General features: G+C 37.2%; 1 protein-coding gene across 4 annotated transcripts in view; it reads right to left on the bottom strand.

Annotated features, from left to right (window-relative positions):
- RGS11 (regulator of G protein signaling 11) overlaps window positions 1-24,103 on the bottom strand; it is a 64,923-nt gene that overhangs the window by 38,043 nt on the left and 2,777 nt on the right. For 3 of the 4 annotated variants that reach the window (XM_075830678.1, XM_075830681.1, XM_075830679.1), the window contains exons 2-4: window positions 19,420-19,516; window positions 9,000-9,050; window positions 4,058-4,164 (exon numbers count right to left, since the gene is read on the bottom strand). In XM_075830678.1, coding sequence (XP_075686793.1) covers window positions 4,058-4,164; window positions 9,000-9,050; window positions 19,420-19,516 — 255 coding nt within the window. Of the gene's footprint in view, window positions 1-4,057; window positions 4,165-8,999; window positions 9,051-19,419; window positions 19,517-23,028; window positions 23,125-24,103 lie in introns of those variants that run through there. The other variant, XM_075830680.1, reaches the window with a different exon arrangement.

Raw genomic sequence — 24,103 nt, 5'->3', positions numbered from 1 at the left:
ATACAAGAATATAACTACTATAATACTACCCTCTATATACAAGAATATAACTACTATAATACTGCCCCCTATATACAAGAATATAACTACTATAATACTGCCCCTATATACAAGAATATAACTACTATAATACTGCCCCTATATACAAGAATATAACTACTATAATACTGCTCCTATATACAAGAATATAACTACTATAATACTGCCCCCTATATACAAGAATGTAACTACTATAATACTGCTCCTATATACAAGAATATAACTACTATAATACTGCCCCCTATATACAAGAATATAACTACTATAATACTGCCTCCTATATACAGGAATATAACTACTATAATACTGCCCCTATATGCAAGAATATAATTACTATAATACTGCTCCCTATATACAAGAATATAACTACTATAATACTGCCCCCTATATACAAGAATATACCTACTATAATACTGTCCCCTATACACAAGAATATAACTACTATAATACTGCCTCCTATATACAAGAATATAACTACTATAATACTGCCCCCTATATACAAGAATATAACTACTATAATACTACCCCTATATACAAGAATATAACTACTATAATACTGCTCTTATATACAAGAATATAACTACTATAATATTGCTCCTATATACAATAATATAACTACTATAATACTGCCTCCTATATACAAGAATATAACTACTATAATACTCCCGCTATATAACTACTACAATACTGCTCCTATATACAAGAATATAACTACTATAATACTGCTCCTATATACAAGAATATAATATAATACTGCCCCTATATACAAGAATATAACTACTATAATACTGCTCCTATATACAAGAATATAACTACTATAATACTGCCCCTATATACAAGAATATAACTACTATAATACTGCTCCTATATACAAGAATATAACTACTATAATACTGCCCCTATATACAAGAATATAACTACTATAATACTGCTCCTATATACAAGAATATAACTACTATAATACTGCCCCTATATACAAGAATATAACTACTATAATACTGCCCCCTATATACAAGAATATAACTACTATAATACTGCCCCCTATATACAAGAATATAACTACTATAATACTGCCCCCTATATACAAGAATATAACTACTATAATACTGCCCCTATATACAAGAATATAACTACTATAATACTGCTCCCTATATACAAGAATATATCTACTATAATACTGCTCCTATATACAAGAATATAATATAATACTGCTCCTATATACAAGAATATAACTACTATAATACTGCCTCCTATATACAAGAATATAACTACTATAATACTGCCTCCTATATACAAGAATATAACTACTATAATACTGCCACTATATACAAGAATATAACTACTATAATACTGCCCCTATATACAAGAATATAACTACTATAATACTGCTCCTATATACAAGAATATAACTACTATAATACTACTCCTATATACAAGAATATAACTACTATAATACTGCCTCTTATATACAAGAATATAACTACTATAATACTGCCCCTATATACAAGAATATAACTACTATAATACTGCCCCTATATACAAGAATATAACTACTATAATACTGCCCCCTATATACAAGAATATAACTACTATAATACTGCCCCTATATACAAGAATATAACTACTATAATACTGCTCCTATATACAAGAATATAACTACTATAATACTGCCCCCTATATACAAGAATATAACTACTATAATACTGCTCCTATATACAAGAATATAACTACTATAATACTGCTCCTATATACAAGAATATAACTACTATAATACTGCCCCCTATATACAAGAATATAACTACTATAATACTGCCCCTATATACAAGAATATAACTACTATAATACTGCCCCCTATATACAAGAATATAACTACTATAATACTGCCTCCTATATACAAGAATATAACTACTATAATACTGTCCCCTATATACAAGAATATAACTACTATAATACTGCCCCCTATATACAAGAATATAACTACTATAATACTGCCCCCTATATACAAGAATATAACTACTATAATACTGCCCCCTCTATACAAGAATATAACTACTATAATACTGCCCCCTATATACAAGAATATAACTACTATAATACTGCCCCCTATATACAAGAATATAACTACTATAATACTGCCCCTATATACAAGAATATAACTACTATAATACTGCTCCCTATATACAAGAATATATCTACTATAATACTGCTCCTATATACAAGAATATAATATAATACTGCTCCTATATACAAGAATATAACTACTATAATACTGCCTCCTATATACAAGAATATAACTACTATAATACTGCCTCCTATATACAAGAATATAACTACTATAATACTGCCACTATATACAAGAATATAACTACTATAATACTGCCCCTATATACAAGAATATAACTACTATAATACTGCTCCTATATACAAGAATATAACTACTATAATACTACTCCTATATACAAGAATATAACTACTATAATACTGCCTCTTATATACAAGAATATAACTACTATAATACTGCCCCTATATACAAGAATATAACTACTATAATACTGCCACTATATACAAGAATATAACTACTATAATACTGCCCCTATATACAAGAATATAACTACTATAATACTGCTCCTATATACAAGAATATAACTACTATAATACTGCCCCCTATATACAAGAATATAACTACTATAATACTGCTCCTATATACAAGAATATAACTACTATAATACTGCTCCTATATACAAGAATATAACTACTATAATACTGCCCCCTATATACAAGAATATAACTACTATAATACTGCCCCTATATACAAGAATATAACTACTATAATACTGAGATTCAAGATGAAATTGTGGAAAGAGAAAGAAAAAAAAAAAGATGAAGTTAAATTGTAGGAGTATTTTTTTGTAGTCCATGTTATCTGTGGGATCCCCATTGTAAATATTCTCTAAAACTGAATAAGTAAAGTTTCCTCAGGTTCTGTAGTTAGAACTTTCTTTCCTGCTCGGATTATTCTTTGCGTGGCTGGATCTATTATAATACAATCTATTTGCAGCCTCTACAACTCCCCGGGCATTAGACAAGTCCAATTATCTTTCAATCTTCTTGGAAAAATCTGATGAGAGAGAAGCCCCGAGGCAGCAAACATGTTGATTTTTGTATTGGAGGATGCACAGGAAATGAAAGCAGCGAAAGGTTAATCAATAATGAAGAATCGGTCGCCTATCAGCGATCACTGCTCTGCATTGTAGATCTGGGTCTGGACTGTTTGCACTACAGACCAGATTTGGGTGCCCCTCCTCCACTCCAATTTCCTCCATAACAAATGCTGTAGATAAGCAAGTACTTACCAAGAAATATTGTGGTTATTGCAAACCATACAAGGCTGCAGGCAATTCGAATACCCCACCCCAGTCCTGCCCACATCAGCAGAATACAGGCACAATTTTGTGGCAGCCTGCACGCTGTCTAGGGGCTGTGGTGCAGGACCCTCATAATTAAAGAATAGAGGGGGGGGGGGGGGGGGAGTGATAAGATTATATTTTTAGAAGTCACATACATTTTCTATTAGGAGAGTCTTCAAAGTCTTCTCTCCAGGGGCCGCATAGCAGCCACATGGGCTGCTTCTATGGTATGTATGCCCTTGGGAATAGGTTCAGAGCATTAAGGTTGGTAAAATATGTAGACATCCCTCTACACTGGCAGGACCGGGGACAATTAGATACCTGGAATTTCTAAATACAAAAAATGCAAAATTAAATTTAGGCTGCACTACCAACAATGACCACAAGATGGAGAACTACCATCCAATCAGTATCGTACAACTTAATTTGTGTACTAATCTGGATAGTAATCACATATACCCTACGATATGTTATTTCATACAGTAGTCTGGGCCCCAATGAAACTGGTTAATGATAGGGGTAGTACACTAGATCCACCACTAGGGACACTGTAAAATACATTCTGAAGGAAAACAAATACAATATTGTATCAGTGGTCTGCAGAGATTTACCTGAAATCTGTAGGGGGAATCATCCGCTCTAAGAAGAAGATTCCTGGGGTCCTTCAGAGGATAAATATAACCGTACTTGACAAGCAAATTCCCAAGATGTTGCGATTCTACAAAAAAAAAAAATTTGAATTAATAGTTATTTTATTAAATTAGTTTCACAGACAAAAATTCTAAAAACACGGTCTCTAGTCGCACACATCATAGATAGAGGTAGGTCATGTTCATACAGTTTGAGAGGTAAAGGTTACAAAATTGTGAAAAATTGCCAAAATGTAGTTTTATGCCACAAAATAATATTTGTGTAAACTTTTTGCTACATTTATACTGTACAGTAAAAACCCTTTAACTTTATATCTAATAGTTAAGACAATTTTATAGTCCAGGATTAGAGACACAGCATTTTTCTTCCAAAAACAGCGCCACACCTGTCCATGGGTTGTGTCTGGTATTGCAGCTGAATTACACTGAAGCTAAGTAGATGGAGTTGCAATACCACACACAACCCATGGATAGGTGTGGTGCTGTTTTTGGAATAAAGCAGCCATGTTTTTTCAAATTCTGGACATCCCCTTTAAGTCATTTTTGGCCTTACTCATATTATGGGTATGTGATGTATAGATCTACGACACCCATAAAAAAAAAAAATCTATCGGCCCATATCTATCGGACTTTCATGGTATGTTCCATGTCATACAATGGACAGAAGCATCGTAAGGGAGAATACGGTGCCGTATGGAGGTGCCGGTACCGTATGGTGGCATATTGAGGGCCTACAGGTCCATAGGAACGCCCTACATACTCTCAGATAATTCTGAATATTTGATAATCCAGCACCGACCAAGTCCCAATAATGGCAGATATTGTATGTGAATGTATTTTCTTATTATTCATTTAATTTTTTTGCGGGACAGAAATAATTTTGGAATTTTTCATCATTTTGTATAATTTTCTATGTAAGCAATAAAAACGCTAGGACATTCGAGTATGATTTCTGTTCGAAAATTAGAATTTTTTTTCCTAACAAAAAAAGAAAAAAACAAAAAAACATTAATTGGAATAAAAATAAATAAATAAATACAAAAACATTCAAAAAGTTACATTTCCACAGGTTTTATTTTTTTTAAATATATTTTCCATTGTTTCACTTATGTTTTAATCCGGCGGTAATTAATGTGTTTATACTTTGTACGCTTCTCCCCGTCGTAGTTACAGCACATTAACGCCGCTTCTCTCGCCCTCACTCATTTCATGCATAATTAAAGAGCCCTGATGATGCAAGACTCCTAATCTGTAATGGAACAGACATTAGTATCGCTACCCGCCGATGCCAAGCTTTTTGTTTTCCCACACAAGCCGTAGAGACAGATGCTGAGTGAGTCCGAGACTGTTATCACAAACACCCTCATCATCCTGCCAAAAGCTTCAACATGACAATATTATGCATAAAAAAAAATCTAAATTCTATAAACTTAATGCGTAACGAAACTCGGCAATGAGACGTGTAAAGAGAGGGGCCCCATAGCAAAGATAAAAACTGTGCCCCCATTATGGTGTCACCCCGGACAGAAGGGTCTGGTGTTAGTTTCCTCTTCCGTGACCCTTCGGCCATTTCCAAGGTCCTTGTTCTGGAAAGGGGAGTCCTGCACGGGTTCTCCCACCCAGCAGCAAAGGAGATAGAAAAAGGGGACCCCAGACATGCTTTGTATTAAGGACCCCATAGCAAGAGCTATGTACGTACGCTCTTGGCATGACCCCTATCACTGTATAACTACACATAGCGGGGTGACAACCAATATGGCCACCATTAGGCCACTGTAGGGGTTGCCACCCAAATTTTACAGACTCCCAAAAGGTAAATCTGCCAGTTTATCCAGTGATACCGGCCCTTCTCCCATAATACTTCATAACTGGGCTGGGAAGAACTGGGTGACAACACATATGGGATCTATAATGGCGGCCATATTGGTTTCCCAGTAGAAGAACAAGAAATAACTGATTAGAAACAGCCCTTAAAGGGTACCGCTCACCAGAACAGGGCATCTTAGATTATAGTAAAGTAGGATGCCCTAAAAGCTTAAATAATGGGCGTCCACTAAACTTCCCCTTTAAAAGGGGAGGAGTATAAACCGTGGCACCACCCTTATGCTAATGAGCTCATTTGGTTCCTCCCTTTTCATAACGCCTATTGGTGGTCATATTCCTTATTTGGGCAATTGTTTTGATGTAGGACTCCAATGGAGGGGTCATGGGGGTGGCCCACAGATTTTTATTTCCAGGGATTTTCACATTTTTTATAAATACGATATGCCATAACTGTGTAAACAGTGGGGTTGTGACCCCCGCTAATCATTAAAACAAAGAGCCGTCGCTTTATAGTATGACATCAGCCAATTAATTGTAATAGGTGAAGCCTAGCACGGGTGACGGGAAACAAAATGCCCTCGGAAATGTGCGCTGCCACTTTAATTTAGCAATTATGGTCGGACCCCCATCAATCAGACATATATGACTAATGTATCTGGTAAAAAAAAAAAAAAAAAAAAAAAAAAAAGACCCTTTAATTGGCGCCAGGTTCTTTTGATCTCTCCTCATTAAATCCAGTCGGATATAACCGCGAGTGCGATGTCCGTTCTCCGAGGAAACTTCAAGCGAAATGTAGGTCAATCTATAAATCCCATGTATCGGACTAGAACGTGACGTGGATTACATAGAAGATATTCCGCTTATTTATTTATCCAATTTTCAAAATTCTATTCCAATCTCCGAGCAGCACGAGGAACCCAATGTAAAGCCGGAATCTATCGCACTACAGAGATCTCGGCAAATTAATTTCTCTGCCTTTTATTAGCAGATGAAAGAAATATCTAGAGGGAAGAGACGGAAAAAAAAAAAAGATGGAGGATAGAGTGGGGGTGGGGGTCCCAAGGGTCCAGGAATTGTGGAAACAATGTAACTACTTCATTATTTTAGCACCTGCACAGGTCTATCGGGAGGATGAGCCTATAAACGGAAATGTACAAATTGTTACATAGCGGCAGCTCCCGTTTTTGTGCTGTACGAAATTTGGCGCAGACATTTGCAACGTAAGAACATTCCCAACCCCACTGCATTAAGGGGTTTTCCAAGACTTTAAAATCGATGACCTATTCCAAGGATCTAGCGAACGCCGATTCCACTGAATGGTTAACCATCACCGTACATTCGGTAGTGGTCTTGTCTAATACTGCAATACCAGGCACAGCCACAACAAAATGTGTGGCGCTGTGCCTGGGTGAACAATGCAGCTGATCGGTGAGCGTGCCAAGATTCGGACTCCCAGCGATATAATATCGATAAGCCCCTTTACGAGAATACATAAAGTAATGGCAACAGGAAATTCTATCTGCTATACAGTGGACTGCCTCGCCAGGCTACACAGGCTTGTTTTAGGACCGACTCAATCTCTTTGATCAACATGGTCTCTAACAAATAGAAAATGTCAAATCTAGCATCTGTTCAATACATAGTTACTATGTTGTTGTTGTTGTTTTTTGCCTTTTACACTTGTTTTCTAGGTTATTTTTATTCTATGCAGCGTAGAAAGAAAAGCCTGGAAACAATCAAGAAGCTGCTGTTGACAGAACTGTAATGATATGTTCTCACGTGGCATTGTATGCCGGATCTTTTTTGGACAGTAAAATATTGTCTTATAATTTTTACAAGCTGCAATAAAATATATCACATCAAAAGCGAACCGGACCCCAAAAAGGGGCAGAATTTTTGCTAACTTGCTGCCAAATGGGTCTTTTGATTACATCATTAAAAAATGTGATCATTAAAAAAGTTAATTTCAATTCACAACATTAAATGCAGTTTTTCAATGCTCAAAAAGGCAAAAATAAAAAACAAATTGGCCTAAAAAAAAAATATATATATAAAAATAATTTTCAATTCTAAAAACAAAAACTAAGATTTTCAAAAACGCTCTTAAAAAAAACCCTCCACAGTCAAGGTTAAAATCCGGCCTCTCCCGGTAGTCTACTCAATAAACAATAATTAAATAACCCAGTGACGAGCGGCCCGGCAATGAGGCCAAAATTTTTGGGACACGTTTTTTTTTATAATGAACGGCAGATAATGAGATATTACATTAACCCTAAATACATTGACTTTACGAAAGATCATAATGATGTGAACAAACATGGAGTGTGTGGGGGAGGGAGACGCAGCAATGGAGGGAAATACTCATCTCTCTTGGCTAATGAGACATTATGTAAGACGTCTTGGCACTAACGAAGGATCGCTTCATGTTAAACGAGCTAAAGAATCGAAGCAAGGACGGAATATGACAACGGGACAATGAGATAAAATATAAATCTGTTTTATGCTCTGGGACAACGATAGGTTAGGTTTTAGTTTAAGCAGAATATCTTCTTGAGCCTCCCCTATGGGGTATTCTACAGTTTCAGGTTGCCTAGCAACCACTAAACGTCTTATCTTAGTGACTACCATTTGAATACATGTACAGAAGTGGTCACAGGAAGTTCTATCTGCTGTACCATAGACTGCCTCTATAGGCAACACAGACTTGTTTTAGGATCTTCCCACTCAGGCAGCAGCGAGATGGTTCAAGAAACGATGCAAGTTATTTAGTGAATTTGGTTTGTACCCAACACTAACTGTAGGGAGGAGTGGAGGCTGTCAGCAAGTGCCCATTACACTCATGGGCAGGTCAATCAATCAATCCCCAACAGGACCACCCCCACTTGACTCCCTTTTAAATACCAAGAAAGTCCACGCACTATTTCCCATCCATCATCCACAAAACAGATCCACAGAGCATGGAGCTTTGGAATAGTCACCCACCTGCCATGTACATGTTCATTCTCTGTAGTATGGCAAGTTGCGGGCACCATTACTGCTATGTGTCAGTGTACCCTAAATCATAAAATCCCTCACTTACCTTCATCACTGATGGATAACTTCTGTATGAGCCACTCAACAACATCATTACCTGCAACAAAGAACAAACAGATCAATGTCCATATACAAAACACAATAAAGTAATTCTATACTGGTGCCGTAAGGGGGGCAAAACAATAGTACATATATACTTCCACATAGGGGGCAGTATTATAGTAGTTCTATTCTTGTATATAGGAGCAGTATTATAGTAGTTATATTCTTGTATATAGGGAGCAGTATTATAGTAGTTATATTATTGTATATAGGAGGCAGTATTATAGTAGTTATATTCTTGTATATAGGGGCAGTATTATAGTAGTTATATTCTTGTATATAGGAGCAGTATTATAGTAGTTATATTCTTGTATATAGGAGCAGTATTATAGTAGTTATATTCTTGTATATAGGGGGCAGTATTATAGTAGTTATATTCTTGTATATAGGAGCAGTATTATAGTAGTTATATTCTTGTATATAGGAGGCAGTATTATAGTAGTTATATTCTTGTATATAGGAGCAGTATTATAGTAGTTATATTCTTGTATATAGCGGGCAGTATTATAGTAGTTATATTCTTGTATATAGGGGCAGTATTATAGTAGTTATATTCTTGTATATAGGGGCAGTATTATAGTAGTTATATTCTTGTATATAGGGGCAGTATTATAGTAGTTATATTCTTGTATATAGGGTGCAGTATTATAGTAGTTATATTCTTGTATATAGGGTGCAGTATTATAGTAGTTATATTCTTGTATATAGGAGCAGTAGTATTATAGTAGTTATATTCTTGTATATAGGGAGCAGTATTATAGTAGTTATATTCTTGTGTATAGGGGCAGTATTATAGTAGTTATATTCTTGTATATAGGGGGCAGTATTATAGTAGTTATATTCTTGTATATAGGGGGCAGTATTATAGTAGTTATATTCTTGTATATAGGAGCAGTATTATAGTAGTTATATTCTTGTATATAGGAGCAGTATTATAGTAGTTATATTCTTGTATATAGGGGGCAGTATTATAGTAGTTATATTCTTGTATATAGGAGCAGTATTATAGTAGTTATATTCTTGTATATAGGAGGCAGTATTATAGTAGTTATATTCTTGTATATAGGAGCAGTATTATAGTAGTTATATTCTTGTATATAGCGGGCAGTATTATAGTAGTTATATTCTTGTATATAGGAGCAGTATTATAGTAGTTATATTCTTGTATATAGGAGCAGTATTATAGTAGTTATATTCTTGTATATAGGAGCAGTATTATAGTAGTTATATTCTTGTATATAGGGGGCAGTATTATAGTAGTTATATTCTTGTATATAGGAGCAGTATTATAGTAGTTATATTCTTGTATATAGGAGGCAGTATTATAGTAGTTATATTCTTGTATATAGGAGCAGTATTATAGTAGTTATATTCTTGTATATAGCGGGCAGTATTATAGTAGTTATATTCTTGTATATAGGGGCAGTATTATAGTAGTTATATTCTTGTATATAGGGGCAGTATTATAGTAGTTATATTCTTGTATATAGGGGGCAGTATTATAGTAGTTATATTCTTGTATATAGGAGGCAGTATTATAGTAGTTATATTCTTGTATATAGGGGCAGTATTATAGTAGTTATATTCTTGTATATAGGAGCAGTATTATAGTAGTTATATTCTTGTATATAGGAGCAGTATTATAGTAGTTATATTCTTGTATATAGGGGGCAGTATTATAGTAGTTATATTCTTGTATATAGGAGCAGTATTATAGTAGTTATATTCTTGTATATAGGAGGCAGTATTATAGTAGTTATATTCTTGTATATAGGAGCAGTATTATAGTAGTTATATTCTTGTATATAGGAGCAGTATTATAGTAGTTATATTCTTGTATATAGCGGGCAGTATTATAGTAGTTATATTCTTGTATATAGCGGGCAGTATTATAGTAGTTATATTCTTGTATATAGGGGCAGTATTATAGTAGTTATATTCTTGTATATAGGGGCAGTATTATAGTAGTTATATTCTTGTATATAGGGGCAGTATTATAGTAGTTATATTCTTATATGTAGGGGGCAGTATTATATCATAGTAGTGCTGGTCTTATAAGGACATTAATCTTAGATTACCAAGGTCTAGAATATATAAAATGTACTGTGCTTTATTGTGAGGTATGTTGAAAGGGACATCTAAAATAAAAACAGGGATTTGAACAAAATCTTTTTACTGTGTAACTTGCTGGAGTGGTCTCGTAAATAAAGACTAAAAAGCAAAGCACCACACAAACTTCTTTTGAGCGTCTCCTAATGTATTAAATATATAAATAGGCGCCAAGGCAGTAGTTCTCTTGAGACAAGTCGGGCTGTTCTCGGATCCTCCTCAGCTGACAGCAGAAAATGAGCAGTTTTCTTTATCTGTAGTCAGCGGGCAGGAGATGTTCATGGATCTGTCTGAGAAAACACAGGAGCAGTCTCTGTCCATGGCACCAGGTCAAGGGGATGATCAAGTCTACACAACATACGGCAGGGTCTGTGCCTTGCGCCAGGACGGGCTCTGTATAACACAATGTTACGGTCTTGCTGATGGGCTCCAGAGATTCCATAGGGTCAATAATAATGTTAAGAACCTATTATCTGCACTTAGATTATTGATGCTCTCCAATCCATTATCATTAACACACGGCAGGTTCGGAGACGAGCACTGGGAAATGTTATCATTCACATGAATCTAAAATCTCATCCACAGCTTTGGGTCTGATCAGCCTGCTATTTCATTTAAGGGGTTCTCAATTTTGAACAATGCCTTATTATTCAAATGGTTTCAAAATGATTAAGTGATCACTGATTGGCCGGGCAGTGAGTGTTCAATTCCCCTGCAGTGCCACCACAGGAGAAATCAGTTATTACACAGTACAATGGGCTGTGCATGTAGTGCACAAATGTGCTAGGGTCCTCCAGAGTGGGTTGAATATGGGTATTATTAACCAGACTGCTAGTTAAAAGAGACTTAAATGAGACTCTTAAAAATGTGGGAGACTTCGGACAATCCGTGAAAAAAAGGGCTGGTTGGAAGGTATGTCTAAGAACGGGTCACAAATTGGGCAGGGCTTATGTTAATTTGGATAAAGGGGCGTTCGGTGGATGTTTTCTGGCCCTTTTAGTGTGGATTTGGGGTTGGGCTCAAGTGTCCCGTGACTAGGGATGCAAATGCTGGAAGGCGTGCTCATGGGTAGGGGTCTATCCCGCTCTATGGCTTCCTCCAAATGATAACGTATTGTTTATTCTTAAGTCCAGGGCTATAGACAAGACTGCTAAACTATCAGGAGGTCAAGAGAAGGGCAGATGTTTTTGAAGGATCTTGACCGAACTCCAACTCTCAACATCTTGTCTGAATAATTTCCCCATCAACAAGCGACAAAAGACAAGACAAGAATGTTCTAAAGGGATTTTGCCGTTTTATGTAATTAAAGCTTAATCTTTGTTTAATGAAAAGTTCTGCAACTTTCTAATATACTTCGCATTTCAATTCCTCACCATTTTCAAGATCTCTGCTTGCTGTCAGTAAATGGAAAAATAGTCTTGATTACTTCCAGAGGCTGAAAACCACCCACATTTTGCTAGCACAGCTGCAGGTTGTTAAAATGTACGACTGCTTCTGCTGACACACTGCCCATTGTTACAAACTACCGGCTGTGTGAACAGGACTAAGTCGGGACAGGTTTTCAGCTTGTGAATGTCAACAAGTTTCAGTTCACTGACAGCAAGCGAGATCTTCATGGTGAAAAATTGAAAGACAAAGTACATTTGAAAGTTACAGAACTTTTCATGATACAATGATTAAAAAGTACGGCTATACCGTCTTATACCTAGTACAATACCGGAGGGGGTCGAGCATGACATATGGGTTCCCCGAACACCAAAACCAACCACCCCCTCAGCTCCGGACTACGCAGTTTATCCGTCTTGACCACCCGACAGGGATCATCAGGTGGTAGATAATTAAAATCCTATCTTTTTAGACCGGATTCCCTAATATTTTCCAGCCTATAGTCTTAAAGTTGACTGGATAAATCGGGGTGGAAGAATTATGGATTATCGGACTCTTCGACATATAACGGCTTCGTACAACCTCTGAACAATTTCCGATAAAACTTCAACCATGTCTGATAGAGGAGTGTCCCACCGCTAGGACCCACATCTGATGACCAGGGGTCCCTTAACCCACGTCCAGCCCTTTGAGGAAGCCATCTCTAAATTCACTCTCCGTCCGGATGCAGAGATAGTACCCTACCAGATATTTATGACATCTCCTGAGGCGCTGAGAGGGCCTGGAGACGTGGGACTGGTCCCATAACCCTTTCGTCCACCATTACGGTCATTCTTAGGAGTTTCCTAACTACCAAAGCTGAAAATCAGTTCTATTTACTTCCCATTCTGGACAAAAAAAAAAGTGCCGCATGTTTCTTTCACCAGTAAAGCTTCATATTTACCAGCACCAGGTTCAGCTTCTAAGAAAAGAGCAGGTGCCCAAGAGGATGCAAAGGAAATCAAGAAAGTCCCACAAGTGTAATCAAGACTCAGGGGTTTAATTATCTTAATGAAGCAGCTCGCAACACGCTTCAATCTTATACAGTGTAAGATAAAATATAACTGTACGTCATCTCCGATCTCTTAAAGTCACACTAACATTAAATCTTTGCCTATGAAACCTTTAATATATTGTTAGGCATTTTATTATCAATTTCCTCCTGGCCACTAGATGGCAGCACGCCAGACACCCTCTACTTACTGGAAAATCAGGATTATGTCACTTTACAGCTTGCTGTGAAGTCAGAATTTTAGCAACATTACCTCATTCTTTCTAATAAGAGAAGGTTTACAATGACAGAATATGTTGCTGCAGGAGCCTAGATAAGCAGGCTTTCAGTCAACTGTAAGGTGATTCATTCCTGATTCAGTCACCCAATTCAGTGACTGAATCCATTAACTTCATCACAGTGGTCCACCGGTGGATCCAAACCCCTGATCAAGGCAATAGGGGGTCCTTGTACTCTGCTCAATAACCCCTTACTGAAAGGGAACTAGAAGCTATCAGGTCATTGCGCACTATTTGATTACCAGCTCGTATTGGGAGTCTTCGAGCCATCTTAGCTTTTTGGTCCTTGGGCAATTCCCAATTACTACCTCTACAGAGGATCTGGGGGACATCTGAGTGTTTTGGTCCTGTGGCAAAACCCAATTACAACCTACTTAGGGGGGTCTTCGAGCCATCTGAGCTTTTTGGTCCTGTGGCAAAACCCGATTATCACCTACTAAAGAGGGTCTTGGGCCATCCCAGCCATCAGGTCCTTGGGCAATACCGAATTACTACCTATTAAAAGCGATCTGGGAGCCATCTGAGTTTTCAGGTCTTTGGGCAATACCCGATTACTACCTAAAAAAAAAAAAAAAAAAAAGGGAGTCTTGGAGCATCTGAGCCGGTAGGTCCTTGGGCAATACCCAGTTACTCACTACTAAAGGGGCCTTAGAGAACAGTGTTTTCCACCCCTGCCTTACACATGCCCTGCTCCATAGTTAACCATTATATATCCATTTTTCACGTGACCTCCCTGATGTAAACAGGAGCTGCACATGATTACAAGTATGAAGATCTGGTGGACAGTGTAATATTTGAAATGTCCTAAATTCAACCTCCGACTGTACAGCCAGCCCCCCTGACCAAGTAATGACTTCCACCTTCCATCTCCTGCTCCTTTCATCCTCACTCAAGGACATAAATTAATAATAAGTCAGAGGATACAGCGCGGCTTTTAAGGCAATTTTATGTGGTTTATGATCATTGAAAAATCTGCATCTAAAGAAGCCCCAATCTTCAAGGTTCAAATGCAAAGATATAGCAAGTCCCACCAAAATATAGAAATATTAAAATTTTTGTTACACACACACACGAAAAATCTGGGGGAAAAACCCTGCATAATGTAATGTATATACACAATGACTCCACCAGCAGAATAGGGAGTGCAGCTCTGGAGTAGAATACAGGATGTAACTGAGGATCAGTACAGGATAAGTAATGTAATGTATGTACACAGTGACTCCACCAGCAGAATAGTGAGTGCAGCTCTGGAGTAGAATACAGGATGTAACTCAGGATCAGTACAGGATAAGTAATGTAATGTATGTACACAGTGACTCCACCAGCAGAATAGTGAGTGCAGCTCTGGAGTAGAATACAGGATGTAACTCAGGATCAGTACAGGATAAGTAATGTAATGCATATACACAGTGACTCCACCAGCAGAATAGTGAGTGCAGCTCTGGAGTATAATACAGGATGTAACTTAGGATCAGTACAGGATAAGTAATGTAATGTATGTACAGAGTGACTCCACCAGCAGAATAGTGAGTGCAGCTCTGGAGTATAATAAGGATGTTACTCAGGATCAGTACAGGATAAGTAATGTAATGTATGTACACAGTGACTCCACCAGCAGAATAGAGAGTGCAGCTCTGGAGTATAATACAAGCTTAGTACAAAATATGTATTTACAAAGCGACAGAATTTTTGTTGCATAGATTATACGTTGTGATAGTCAACAGAAGGTACTAGTACTCCGCTTATAAATCTGAATATTTCTTATAACAACGTGCCGCTGCTAGTACTGCCTGGCGTCGAACAGTTTAAATATCTCTGAGTTATTAAAATTAAATTCTATTAATTATTAACCATGTTTACTTGTAAAAAAATCGTCCAACTTCCCAGGCAAGTATGGTAAAAAAACAGCAGTTCTTAAAATAGGTCATCTCCCATCTTTATAGAAATATTTTGCTATAAAACTATATCACAGAGCGGATACCACAAGTACGTGGCCCCGAGGTGAGGGACTGTCTCGGGACTGCACCTCCACAATGTATTTACAGTTTGGTCCCCTCTCCCACTTTCCCCTAGATTTTAACCCAAGATTTTCCATATTGTTAGTATTGTGACATTACACAGATCCCACAGTAATCCCAGCCAAGGTAAGAGGCCATGACAGGGGGTGCATAGTAGGTGGGATTGTCTTGGGGGTACTGAAAGCATTCATCAGGAAGGGGCACCCTCCTTTTCAATGTCTTCCTGATAATGAACGCAGTAGACCTCAGTTCAATCTGGTGCCCAGTGGTGAGGAACCAGACACCTGCACAATGTAATGCCATGGGCAGGTCAAATTGCCATATTGCCCTGGTTTAGAGAGGTTCTCCAAGATATATAATGCCAGCTGTGATGGTGAAGGAAACTGCTTTACTTCTGCGTCTGAGTCCTTTGAGGGTTGGTCACTAGTAACATACTTCCCATAACCAGTATTAGAAGACCTGTCCCCATCTCAGTTGACCTCATTAAAAAAAATTGCCGTAATATCCCCATTAAAGGGGTTGTCGTGAATGTGGATCCTCTTCAGATATGGTCTTCAAGAAAGCAGGTCATCTCTCAACTGGGAGCCAGTAGGAAAAAAAAACCAATATCCATGCTCGTATTTCCAGAAGAACCACCACAAGTGAAGCAAAGCTCTACAAGGTGTCCATTGATCTTACCGGGCAACCATGGAGTCCATTGACCTCATTGTCCTGCAGTCCTCCAGAGAGCTGGTCTAGATGTAGCACTTGACTTTAGCTTCCCGTGCTATTGACTCCTCATTATTATGTCACTATTGGACGTATAGTAGGACATGGGCTTGCCGATAGCAGAAGACCTCTGTGGTAGACGCCTCATGAATACCCTACCCCTCAGTCCTAAGGCCATGAAGAAGAGTCATTGAGCGTCTGTTCCAAACCCAGTTTCCAAAAGTTCAAACCCTCTTTACACAAAACTTTAGCTTCATGTTTTGCTTGAGAAATATTTTATTATTATATATTGGGAATTTAACGAGCTCGGAACTTCAGTTCGATGGTAAAACTCAAACACGGGAGTTTTCTGTAGATGATGAATGGATTTTTTTTTTTAATGTTCACAGGTCTTCCAAAACGGAGAACTTCTTTTGTGAATAATTCATAGTCTGGAAAATAAGACGAAGTACAAACGGATCTGCCGTTCGCCATCCTGGGTGTAGAACTTCAGTCTTTCTACTCGTTACACCAGGTCTACCTGCTCTCTGGAAGACGGCAGCAGTGGCACCTCTCAGATCAAAAACCATCACAAGTTATCAGATTTCTCTTCTCTTCAGGGGACAATGGTGGAACATTTCCTTTTATACACGAAAAACTTTTCGATTTATGGGACAAAAAGAAATAGGATGGAGCCTATAGATATAGGAAACCTTGGTGACAACCAAGATGGACATTTACAGCTTCCTCAAGGATTGTCACTCAGCTTTTCTAGACTCCTGGACACCAAATCTATCAAAGTATTAAGCTATACAGGAGTAAGGGGCGTATCTCTGTATACGTTTTTCCATTCAGGAGCTGGAGAGAGCTGTAATGGCGGCCATATTGGTTGACACTGGGCTTATTCAGATAAAACAGAAAAAAACAAAAACTGAATATTTTAAGACCATAAAGAGATGAACTAATAAAAATGAAGACTCATGGACTCTATATTTACTGGAGATTATTTTTCATTATGACAAAAAAAAAAATCAATAAAAAAAAATCCTTAAAGGGCATCTCCACCCACAAGAAAAAATGTTTTTGAGTGAATCCAAGAGTCATAAAGTCATTTCCCCTATACTGTGTCATGATGAGTTCTGTTTGTGTGGAAAAATCCTTTAATTATATCTATATTGTGACAGCTAGAAAAAAGGGGCGGGGCTGTGACAACCACTCATCCATTGTCATGGAGAACAGGGTGGATTGTACCTTAAAAATGGAAGCGCTGCAGTAGGAAGCTTCTCCAGTTCTGAAATACCAACTATTATGGCAGGTTAACCCTTTGGTCTGTTTAAACACCGTACATTTACACTCGCTATTTTTGAGCTTATTAAATATAGTTTTTGCGAACACTAGACGTTCATGGGGATTTTTTCAGACCCCAGCAGGAAAAACTGAACGTATACCCAACAAGTCAGAACTACCGGAGCATAAATATATTCTCACCTAATTAGATGGTTTCTGAAATGTGCACCCAAAGGAATTCAGATATTTCCAGAAACAGAAATCTCCAGGAATATTTATTTCATAAAATGTAAGAAAGTGTGAAGTGGATGTAACCCAGATCTATAGCTTTTCCACTTTTAGGCCCCAGCTAATCATCTTTAGCAACAAAACACCATTTTTTTGTTTTTTTCCCCAAAAAATTTATGAAATCACAATTTTGTAGAAGAATAATGAGCATACTGATGGATCCAATCATTATCTGACCACCGTCATTTTTTCAGTTTCCTTCCTATCTCGGTAAGTTTAGTCCAATATTCCGATATATAATTATTTGGATATCCCCTTTAGTTGAGAGGAGAATCGGAGTCCATAAACCCAGCCTAGACTTGGCCTAAAAAATAGATTCCTCCAACCATTCGATGTCCGCTGTCCTCGGTTTATAGGCTACAATAGTTGTGAAAACTTTTTCATAGGCCGCGAATGAAAATGGTACCATTAACGAGTAGGCGGGGAAACAGTAATCTTACATAACTTTGTATGTCATACTTGTACAAGTCCCATATCAAGTGGTCAGTCCCTCAGGCGTCCCTGTTTTTGAGTTGGCCAACACAACTCGTAAACATATGGAGCAATGACCCAACCTCTGATGGCTTCACCAGCAGATACCACTGATATGTTTGGGATTGTCTCAATGATGTCCACAGGCAACGTACTCAAATGTTTTTGGACAATTTAACTCGGTCTTTGAAATTCAAAAATCTCCCGTCTTCCATGGCCAAGTGTGGAGAGTCAAGATTCTTAGAGAATGGAAAGTTTTACTCTACTCAACATTTTAGATATTTCAAGACTATCCACCACCAGACATAAGGACATCTATAAGATGGATCATTGGAGAAGTTAGTGGTTTCATCTGCATGTACAGAACAGACCAACAAATTTTTTTTGAGACCACTAAAAAATATAAGCCAAAGCCATCCTGGCCAACTAGAAGAGCCAAGAAGGCTTACGAAGCGGCCACATCTGGCCGATTTGACTCTATCAAAACGGTTATTATGGCCCCCAGATCAATGGGTCTGAAGGTCCTCTTAGAATGCAAAGTAGCATCATCTCATATAGTATGTTCTCTATACAGGTCTCCAAATGGGATACACCAACTACACTAATCTGTTAAGAGAAACAACCAATCCAATTTTCATTAAAAAAAGTACAGTCAAGTTGTCACAGCCCCGCCCATGTAATTATCATCGATGAACAGTAACATGACCATAACCTGTAACAATCTAAATTACAATGTCTGTCAAAAAGAACCAAAACAATTCTCTATAAGAGGACGACATTCGAACTTACCGGTCATGGCGTGAGGGATAACCGTGATCAGTAAGCGTTGGTTTCTCATTTTGATGCCAATATCCGGGTCTTGCATGGCCACAATGAGGCGCTCCATCTAGATAAAAAAAAATATAGATGCAATTAAGAAACGATTAAAGTCACAAATGCAACTTGATGTTTAAATAGATCGGTAGTTATTCTGAAGAATGTTATGCCATAGATGGGGCGCAAATCTTTACCCTAGAAGCGGCTTTCTCCTGTGCTCGCTATCCACTCGCTGAGTAATGCACTTTGTATGAACTGCCAAATAGAGGGGGAGGGGCAGTGACAACTGTCCTCAGCACATGTCTCGCACACAAGGATGGTTGTCCAACTGAGCTGATGCCCTGAAGCTGATCTGTCACCTTCCTATAATTCCCCGTCCAAGGGCAATATAAAGTAGTGACAGACACAGTGATTTCACCAGTCTGCCACTTATTCGTTACTGTGCGTGGCAGAGCGCTACATGTGAGGAGTCGCATTATATTCACACCTTCCAAACCCAGTTGCTGTTTGTCCAGATTTCTCCCCATTATTATGCGTAGTATAACTACTATAATGCTGCCCCTATATACAATATAACTAATATAATACTGCCCCCTATATACAAGAATATAACTACTATAATACTGCCCCTACATACAGGAATATAACTACTATAATACTGCTCCTATATACAAGAATATAACTACTATAATACTGCCCCCTATATACAAGAATATAACTACTATAATACTGCCCCCTATGTACAAGAATATAACTACTATAATACTGCTCCTACATACAAGAATATAACTACTATAATACTGCTCCTATATATAAGAATATAACTACTATAATACTGCCCTTATATACAAGAATATAACTACTATAATACTGCTCCTATATACAAGAATATAACTACTATAATACTGCTCCCTATATACAAGAGTATAACTACTATAATACTGCTCCTATATACAAGAATATAACTACTATAATACTGCTCCCTATATACAAGACTATAACTACTATAATACTGCCCCTATATACAAGAATATAACTACTATAATACTGCCCCCTATATACAAGAATATAACTACTCTAATACTGCCCCCTATATACAAGAATATAACTACTATAATACTGCCCCTACATACAGGAATATAACTACTATAATTCTGCCCCTATATACAAGAATATAACTACTATAATACTGCCCCTATGTACAAGAATATAACTACTATAATACTGCCCCTATATACAAGAGTATAACTACTATAATACTGCTCCCTATATACAAGAATATAACTACTATAATACTGCTCCCTATGTACAACAATATAACTACTATAACACTGCCCCCTATATACAAGAATATAACTACTATAATACTGCCCCTATATACAAGAATATAACTACTATAATACTGCCCCTATATACAAGAATATAACTACTATAATACTGCCTCCTATATACAAGAATATAACTACTATAATACTGCTCCTATATACAAGAATATAACTACTATAATACTTCCCCTATATACAAGAATATAACGACTATAATACTGCCCCCTATATACAAGAATATAACTACTATAATACTGCTCCTATATACAAGAATATAACTACTATAATACTGCTCCTATATACAAGAATATAACTACTATAATACTGCCTCCTATATACAAGAATATAACTACTATAATACTGCCTCCTATATACAAGAATATAACTACTATAATACTGCTCCTATATACACAAGAATATAACTACTATAATACTACCTCCTATATACAAGAATATAACTACTATAATACTGCTCCTATATACAAGAATATAACTACTAGAATACTGCCCCCTATATACAAGAATATAACTACTATAATACTGCTCCTATATACAAGAATATAACTACTATAATACTGCTCCTATATACAAGAATATAACTACTATAATACTGCCTCCTATATACAAGAATATAACTACTATAATACTGCCTCCTATATACAAGAATATAACTACTATAATACTGCCTCCTATATACAAGAATATAACTACTATAATACTGCTCCTATATACACAAGAATATAACTACTATAATACTACCTCCTATATACAAGAATATAACTACTATAATACTGCCCCCTATATACAAGAATATAACTACTATAATACTGCCCCCTATATACAAGAATATAACTACTATAATACTGCTCCTATATACAAGAATATAACTACTATAATACTGCTCCTATATACACGAATATAACTACTATAATACTGCTCCTATATACACAAGAATATAACTACTATAATACTACCTCCTATATACAAGAATATAACTACTATAATACTGCTCCTATATACAAGAATATAACTACTATAATACTGCTCCTATATACAAGAATATAACTACTATAATACTGCCCCTTATATACAAGAATATAACTACTATAATACTGCCTCCTATATACAAGAATATAACTACTATAATACTGCTCCTATATACAAGAATATAACTACTATAATACTACCTCCTATATACAAGAATATAACTACTATAATACTGCTCCTATATACCTGAATATAACTACTATAATACTGCTCCTGTATACAAGAATATAACTACTATAATACTGCCCCCTATATACAAGAATATAACTACTATAATACTGCCTCCTATATACAAGAATATAACTACTATAATACTACCTCCTATATACAAGAATATAACTACTATAATACTGCTCCTATATACAAGAATATAACTACTATAATACTGCTCCTATATACAAGAATATAACTACTATAATACTGCCCCCTATATACAAGAATATAACTACTATAATACTGCCTCCTATATACAAGAATATAACTACTATAATACTGCCTCCTATATACAAGAATATAACTACTATAATACTGCCCCTATATACAAGAATATAACTACTATAATACTGCCTCCTATATACAAGAATATAACTACTATAATACTGCCTCCTATATACAAGAATATAACTACTATAATACTGCCTCCTATATACAAGAATATAACTACTATAATACTGCTCCTATATACAAGAATATAACTACTACAATACTGCTCCTATATACAAGAATATAACTATAATACTGCCCCCTATATACAAGAATATAACTACTATAATACTGCCCCCTATATACAAGAATATAACTACTACAATACTGCTCCTATATACAAGAATATATACTCTTCTCATGGTAGTCCTCTGTAATGTATGACGAGCACTGCAGACAATAGTCTGGATTATATTTTCATGCAGTGACATTTGTGTAATTCTATATTTGCCGGCAACAGAACATCATCTATAAGGAGATTATCTCTGTGGATTTCCGGGTATTTTCCGTCCATCATCTCGGCCAAGTGACCGGTTCGCAGTCAGACGTCAGTTCCGTTTTCCTTCGCTCTTTCATCACAAATTTGTATCTTGTTCACGCAGCTTGAAAAGACAAAGTCTGTATCTAATCTTGTAGGTGATACTGTCTGCTGACTCGGTGTATCTAAGCCTATGATGTGTGATACTTCCCCCAGCATGCATTGCTCTGGGTAGCGCTGCGTTCACACCTGGCAGCTTTGTGTCGCGCTGTGAAGTGTCGATCATTATGAAGACGTTTTTCTCGTGAATGTAAATTTCTGATTTCGGAATATTGCGATGTAATCAGACGCGTTCTCCTCCAGACGCTCCCGCCCCCCCGGCCCCCGCTCTGATTAGAAGATTCTCCGGCATCTCGTAGGACGTGTTTGGTTTTCTTACGGACTGGAATCAGATCGGAGAACAGATGGAGGGGGTCTCGCCCGCCGCTCAGCGCCCTCCTCGAGAAATCTATAATGGGCTCTATACAAAGCAAACCGGAGGAGAAAATTCTGCTCAGCTGTTTTCCGGTCTGTTTTGGGAAAGCTGGGTGACAGTCAATATGGCCGCCATCACAGCATCCAGCTCTCCTAGACTCCTGAAGGGCAAATCACCCAGTTACACATCATCACTGCAAGGTGTAAGGGTATGTGCACACACAAAATCAAAAACGTCTTTAAATACGGAGCGGTTTTCAAGGGAAATCTTCCTGATTTTCAGAAGTTTAAGCCGCTCGCGATATTCGCAGCGTTTTTTACGGCCCTTTTTGGAGCGGTTTTTCTAAAGAGTCAATGAAAAATGGCTCTAAAATCGTCCCAATAAAGTTACACGCACTTCTTTTTCGCGGGCATCTTTTTCTGTGCCGTTTTTGGAAAACTAGGCGTAAAAAAAAACGCCCCGTCGGAACAGAACGCCGTATTTCCCATTGAAATCAATGGGCAGATGTTTGTATGCGTTCTGCTTCCGTGTGCACATGCCCTAAGTCTGTGTCTAGGAGAGCTGGATACAACCTGTGTGGTCTTCACTGCAGCGCACGGGGGCGATCACACAACTTTCATAAACTCCTGAAAAGCAAATCCAATTTTCACAAAATTACAGCGCAAGAAAATGCGCAAATCCAGCACCCAAATACTGGAGCGCAGGAGGTAACACTGCACAACCAGGCACATGTGCTGTTCAGGAGGCTCCGGGGAGTTGTCACCCAGCTTTCCCAGAAAGAGATATATATAACCCGCCCAGAAGAGCAGATGTGTCCCATTCCTGGGAAGCCGTCTTATTGTCCACCCT

This window comes from Rhinoderma darwinii, chromosome 6 (genome assembly GCF_050947455.1).
Source record: "Rhinoderma darwinii isolate aRhiDar2 chromosome 6, aRhiDar2.hap1, whole genome shotgun sequence".
Classification (NCBI taxonomy): domain Eukaryota; kingdom Metazoa; phylum Chordata; class Amphibia; order Anura; family Rhinodermatidae; genus Rhinoderma; species Rhinoderma darwinii.
The sequence above is the reverse complement of the archived record's forward strand: the minus strand, read 5'-3'. Positions and strand labels throughout refer to the sequence as shown.